Source organism: Pelophylax lessonae (genome assembly GCF_965119305.1).
Source record: "Pelophylax lessonae genome assembly, chromosome: 10".
Lineage (NCBI taxonomy): Eukaryota > Metazoa > Chordata > Amphibia > Anura > Ranidae > Pelophylax > Pelophylax lessonae.
In genome coordinates, this window is record NC_138777.1 from 55,549,821 (window position 1) to 55,557,602 (window position 7,782).

The 7,782-nt window shown below is 33.7% G+C and overlaps 1 protein-coding gene across 3 annotated transcripts in view; it reads left to right on the plus strand.

The window, feature by feature from the left end:
- The first annotated feature begins 1,443 nt into the window (after window positions 1-1,443).
- WT1 (WT1 transcription factor) overlaps window positions 1,444-7,782 on the plus strand; it is a 99,967-nt gene continuing 93,628 nt past the window's right edge. For all 3 annotated transcript variants that reach the window (XM_082269872.1, XM_082269873.1, XM_082269874.1), the window contains exon 1: window positions 1,444-1,947. In XM_082269872.1, coding sequence (XP_082125998.1) covers window positions 1,560-1,947 — 388 coding nt within the window. In that variant the 5' untranslated portion in view covers window positions 1,444-1,559. The remainder of the gene's footprint in view (window positions 1,948-7,782) is intronic.

A 7,782-nucleotide genomic window follows, 5' to 3' on the forward strand; every position in this document is an offset into this window, starting at 1 on the left:
CCTGTTCAATATGAATACCCAGTAACTGGCAAAGGTAAATTACAAAAAATATTTTTGCTTGCACATTATTGTGCAACACGGTCTATAGTTACTAGATGAACATTCACTTTGCAAAGAAATCAGTCTCTTTTCTACTCTTTCAGTAAATCAGCCTCAATATAATATGCTTGGACATGCAAGATGGATGAATGTTTAGCTAGAGGTAGCAACAGCTGTGTACTGTCATGTCATTGTTGTAGCTAATATATATACTCTTATCTTCTACAATAATACCTAATGCATATATATATATATATATATATATATATATATATATATATATATATATATATATATATATATATATATATATATATATATATATATATATATATATATATATATACATATATATATTCATATCTATCTATTGCTATATACATATATATATATATATATATATATATATATATATTCATTGATATTTAAAGATGGGCAAGAGATAGATCGATATATGTATATATATATATATATATATATATATATATATATATATATATATATATATATATATATATATATACACATACATATACATAGATATAGATATGAGTCTCTCTCTCTCTCTGTCTATATATATATATATATATATATATATATATATATATATATATATATATATGTGTGTGTGTGTGTGTGTGTGTGTGTTGTATATATCTTATCTTCTCCATTGCATACTTAATGCATAGATAGATAGATAGATAGATAGATAGATAGATAGATAGATAGATATGCATTAAGTATGCAATGGAGAAGATCAGATAATATACAATATATATCTATATATATATATATATATATAGAGAGAGAGAGAGAGAGAGACTCATATCTATCTATTGCAATATATATATATATATATATATATATATATATATATATATATCTCTTGCCCATCTGTATATATCAATGGATCTCTCCACCTGTCCCTTGTACCTGTGCACTTACAACACCCATGCAAACGTACATAGCATACTCAATATCAAAATATTAAGCTGCATGTCCACACATCACACAATCATCTAAAAGTTCTATAACTGTACATATTGATAGAGAACTCAATGTAAGGATGTATCTTCTAGTATATAAGCTGTATGAGGATGTAGCAGGAGGGTAGAAGTGGATGGGGATGATGATACTTACAGGACCCAATTAATTTCTGCAGCATCCTTGAACCCATGCACAGCCCAGCAATGTTATTTTTGTTTCTTATATGAGACATAGTGCGTCACTGTCAGGTTTGTAATAAGTAGGAGAGATGCCCCCCTCCCTCCCCTCCCCCAGCAGTGTAGAGTGCTATGGCTGTGGGTGCAGTGTATGAATGGGATCCGGACTCCTCCTCCCTTACTATCCTCTATTAGAACATTAGGGACCTGGCCAGGAGGAGACACACGGCTCCGGCAGCTCCCACACTGCACAGCTCTATCGGGACAACGCTGGGTACTTTTGTCAGCTCTGAGTAGTCACCTCACCTGTGTCTGGACTGAGATAACCTGAGGACCGAGCCTGAAGTGACGGGTCAGATGGGGTCCGATGTGCGGGATATGAACACCCTCCTACCCCCAGTCTCCTCCCTGGCCGGGAACAGCAGCTGCAGCGTACCGGTCAATAGCAGCGCCCAGTGGGCCCCGGTGCTGGACTTCCCCCCGGGGGCCCCGTACACCTCCCTCGCCCCCCACTCCTTCATCAAGCAGGAACCTGCCTGGAACCCGGACCTGCATGAGGACCAATGCCTGAGCGCCTTCACCGTCCACTTCTCCGGACAGTTCACCGGCACCGCGGGGGCATGCAGGTATGGAGCCTTCGGGGCGCCACCCCCGAGCCAAGCCTCCACGGGGCAGCCTCGGATGTTCCCCAATAGTCCTTACCTGTCCAACTGCCTGGAGAACCAACAGGGCATCAGGAACCAAGGTAAGGGCACTTACCCACCTCCACCAAGTATCCCATAATAATACACCCAGAAAGTCTGCAGAAGATGGGTGAGACGTCAAGGAGAATTTACCTATGGACATCATTGTTATATCATTTGCAGCTGCATGTCATGACATAAGATTAAAAATAAATTATATATATATATATATATATATATATATATATATATATATATACATATATTATATATATATATATATATATATATATATATATATATATATATATATATATATACATATATATATATATATATATATATATATATATATATATATATATATATATATATAATCATAATCTATAGAATCACAATAGATTGGTAGAGAGATAGTATGTTTCTATGTTCCCCAACAAAAAATAATGACTAAATTATAAAGACTACCTGTGTTTTACAGGGAAAAAAAATCATATTTTCCCCTAAAGTTATAGAAGATAACCAAGTATCTATCTATCTATCTATCTATCTATCTATCTATCTATCTATCTATCTATCTATCTATCTATCTATCTATCTATCTATCTATCTATCTATCTATCTATCTATCCAGTATAACTCTAGGGAAAAATAAGTAGTCTTTATAATATAAACTTATCAATAGTTATTATGCATTTTGTTTCTGAAGATATAAACATACTATTATTGTATATCTCTCTACAAATCTATCTATCTATATCTATCTATCTATCTATCTATCTATCTATCTATCTATCTATCTATCTATCTATCTATCTATCTATATATATATATATATATATATATATATATATATATATATATATATATATATATATATATATCTATATATATATATATATATATATATATTTTTTTTTATATATATATATATAGTATATTTTAATCCAATGTCATGACATGCAGCTGAAAATAATATATACTCTTTGATGTGTATTCAAATATTAGTGCCAAGCAAATTGTTGCCATTGCATTATTGCAATACCACTATATTAAATTGTCAATAGTTGATATACCTTTCACTTGTAAACACTGCACTATACTGTTATTTCCAGTTATTTCTACATATTATGCTACAATAGCAGTTGGACAGTTAACTAATATGTGCAGAGAAAAGTTGTCCTGTGCAGTTATTGATTATATTTATCATTTTATTATTCTGGATGTGAAATGTCAGAATGGCTAATTTGTGTAATCGCTGAACATGATTTTTTTTTTTATAAAACAGACTACATATTGATAATGCAGTAACTAATGTACAGAAATGATTAGTAATATATCTGAAATATGTTTTATGTATATTTCATGATTTTGTTTGTTGGTTGTGCCATGTTTTTAGTATAGAAGGTATGTCTGCTGGTCTTTGGTCAACTAGATTGTAGGCAGATGTAACGACATTAAGCCATGCAATTATATTAATGAACTGTTTTTTTTTTTTTATAGAGTTTTAACAATTATTCTAGTATAATATTAATAGTATTCACATTTTAAGAGAAGAACGGGTAATATTCACTAAGGTTGCATCTAAGTATTGCTAATCTTCAGTCCAGAAATCCCACTGATAACTGGGATTTTTGTCTCCTCAAAAGATCCAACAGAGCAACAGGCTGCACAGTTATATAGCAGAGAGTCCCTTACATATCCAGTCTTGACAATTAAAAAGCCCATACACTTTACAATCTGAATGTACAATCTCCGTAGAACTTAAAAGTAACTTTAACATGACTGATTATAAATGGAATGGATAGTTAAGGTAGACACATGTATTGCATAACTATTTGTATATCTAAAGGGGATAGTACACTTGTACAATCTGATTGCGATGGGTGTGACTCTCTTTATTAATAGTAGCTAATGAGGATGATTTACTAATGGAGTAAAGACTGTTCACATAGCTTCGTAAATACAGTGAAGTTGTGTTCTTTTCAATCTTACATTAAGGTACAACCAAAAATCGTTACCTTTACAGGTTTTGGTCTGCAGGCTGAACTCCTTGATGGAATATTTGCGACTCCCATAGTAAATCGCATCCTACCCTGTAATGGTTTTGGGCTGCTTGTCGTTATATCTATATTGCAATCACTATTTCTCTGATTCTCTGATATATATATATATGTATGTATGTATGTATATATATATGTATGTATATATATATATATGTATGTATATATATATATTTACAGTATATATCTAATATATATATATATATATATATATATATATATTTACAGTATATATATCAGTATACATATACATACATATATATATATATATATGTATATGTATATACAGTATCTCACAAAAGTAAAAACATCCGTTACACTTCTGTAAATATTTTATTATATTTTTTAATGTGACAACACTGAAGAAATTACACTTTGCTACAATGTAAAGTAGTGAGTGTACAGCTTGTATTACAGTGTAAATTTGCTGTCCCCTCAAAATAACTCAAATCACAGCCATTAATGTCTAAACCACTGACAACAAAAGTGAGTACACCCCTAAGTGAAAATGTCCAAATTGGGCCCAATTAGCCATTTTCCCTCCCCGGTGTCATGTGACTCCTTAGTGTCACAAGATCTCAGGTGTGAATGAGGAGTAGGTGTGCTCTCACTCTCTCATACTGGTCACTGGAAGTTCAACATGCTCTGTGTAAAGATTACCTAGGCTATAAGAAGATTGCCAAGACCCTGAAACTGAGCTGCAGCATGGGGGCCAAGACAATACAGCGGTTTAACAGGACAGGTTCCACTCAGAACAGGCCTTGCTATGGTCGACCAAAGAAGTTGAGTGCATGTGCTCAGCGTCATATACAGAGGTTGTCTTTGAAAATAGAGGTATGAGTCCTGCCAGCATTGCTGCAGATGTTGAAGGGGTGGGGGGTCAGCCTGTCAGTCCTCAGACCATACACCGCACACTGCATCATATTGGTCTGCATGGCTGTTGTCCCAGAAGGAAGCCTCTTCTAAAGATGATGCACAAGAAAGCCCACAAACAGTTTGCTGAAGACAAGCAGACTAAGGACACGGATTACTGGAACCATGTCCTGTGGTCTGATGAGAGCAAGATTTTGGTTCAGATGGTGTCAAGCGTGTGTGGCAGCAACCAGGTGAGGAGTATAAAGACAAGTGTGTCTTGCCTACAGTCAAGCATGGTGGTGGGAGTGTCATTGGCTGGGGTTCTATGAATCCTGCCAGCACTGGGGAGCCACAGTTCATTGAGGGAACTATGAATGCCAACATGTACTGTGACATACTGAAGCAGAGCATGATCCCCCTCCCTTCGGAGACTGGGCCACAGGGCAGTATTCTAACATGTTAATGACCCCAAACACACCTCCAAGATGACCAATGCCTTGCTAAAGAAGCTGAGGGTAAAGGTGATGGACTGGCCAAGGATGTCTCCAGACCTAAACCCTATTGAGCATCTGTGGGGCATCCTCAAACGGAAGGTGGAGGAGCGCAAGGTCTCTAACATCCACAAGCACTGTGATGTCACCTTGGAGGAATGGAAGAGGACTCAAGCGGCAACCTGGGAAGCTCTGGTGAACTCCATCATGCCCAAGAATGTTAAGGCAGTGCTGGACAATTATGGTGGCCACACAAAATATTGACACTTTGGGCCCAATTTGGAAATTTTCACTTAGGGGTGTACTCACTTTTGTTGCCAGTGGTTTAGACATTAATGACTGTGTGTTGAGTTATTTTGAGGGGACAGCAAATTTACAGTTATACAAGCTGTACACTCACTACTTTACATTGTAGCAAAGTGTCATCAGTGTTGTCACATGAAAAGATATAATAAAATATTTACAAAAATGGGAGGGGTGTACTCACTTTTGGAATACTGTATATATATATATATATATATATATATATATATATATATATATAGATAGATACATCTATATTTCTATCTATCTATCTATCTATCTATCTATCTATCTATCTATCTATCTATCTATCTATCTATCTATCTATCTATCTATCTATCTATCTATCTATCTATCTATCTATCTATCTATCTTTAATTATTTTTTAGATACATGATAAATATGTGGATATATGACAGTTGGACAAATTTTTGGGGGGTTATAGAGTCCCTTTAAGTTCAAGTTCAAGAGGAAACAGTAATACAGTGCACATGAGGGGAGGTGGGGGTTGGAAGGAGGGCAGCATGATGGATTATAAGAAAAGGGATTACTGCTTGCTGCAGACCTCCTACATAATCCCAATACACACATGTACAGTGTGATCGCACAGACTGGTCTACTAACTAATGGAGTTTGCTGGTGGCTGCCTCTCCTAAAACTTGACACATGAATATGCTAGTACAGTAGTAGTATTCTATAGGGCAGTATGCATAAACAGTATAGCATGGAGCAACCGATCCAAATCCCTTAATGATCCATCTTCAGTGAGCTGGATCTGGTTGTATGGATGTATGGACACCAGCCTTTAGCTTTTCAGCACTAAGCATAAGCATGCACTTCTGTTTTATAATTTATCAACTTTCAAATATACACTATGAAGGCTGAATGAAAGGAGTAGAGATGGTTAACTTAGCAAAGTTTTTTAAATCAGGTGTTCAAGTTGAGCAATATATATATTTTAATTCCCCTCTCTCGTTTCACCTGAATGAGTATTCAAAGTGATTCAACCGGTTCATCATATTTACTAACATTCACTTTGCTAAATTAATAGCCTCAATAACTAATAAATCAATGGAAATTGTATTTTCACTGGGCTTAGTAAAAGGTGAAGCTGTGTTCACTGTAATAATGCAATCACGTGCTGGTTCATTTTTGATCTCTTTATTTTCCTCTTTAATTTCCCTCTCTCACATGCAGGGAAATAAAATAATAAAATGAATACAGGTTTGCTTTTTTTTTTTTTTATTTCAATTTATCTTTATTGGGTTTCCCACAACTCACTTTTTTTTGTTCTACCAACATTCACGATGCTAAGTGAAAAACATATACGCCTGTAAATAAACTCTACTCCTTGATACAAAATTACTGTTTTTGGGTCACTTTTAGTTGCAATCTATTTCAATCTACAATAGCCTAGTAGATCCGGAGCTTTTTTTATGTGTAATATGTTATCTGTCTATCTATCCACACACACAATAGAAGTTGTTAGTGTACGTAAAAATGTTGCCATCAATTTTACAAGAGTAGCCGTAATCACTGACAGTAAAACATCCTTGATTCTGTTAGATTTTAGGGAATTAATGCATTAGTGAATTCTGTTTAAAAAATATAAGATTACCTTTCTTTATAACGGCATTTAAAACAATTCACCAATCTTTTAAAAACAAAGTTAAAAAAATCTGAAAAACCTTAGTGCAGCTTGTAATAATAATAGTAATAATAATATTAATAATAATGAAAAAACATAATGGGGTCAATTTCATTCTACAGTTACTATTATGTTGCCAAAAGAAAAACCATTATCGTTCGTTAATTGGGAATAAGAGCAAAAATAACTTTGTTAAAAAAAAGTATAAAAGTTTAAAAAATATTTGTATGCAATATTCTTCTTAAGAACTAATAGCTACAAGAAGAAAAAATTGGTGTTACAATAATAATTACACAAGTAATTTTTGTAGTTTTATATGCTTTAAAAAAAGAGCATAAAATAATAGTATGGTATAGGACAAAATAGATGATCTGATCTCAAATATAAAATTAAATATAGTATAAAAGTATAAAATATATATATTATATACACAAGATATACAATGTACATTATATATAACATATCTATCTAGTATATATATATATATATATATATATATATATATATATAAAATCAATCTACTATTTACGTTTATGA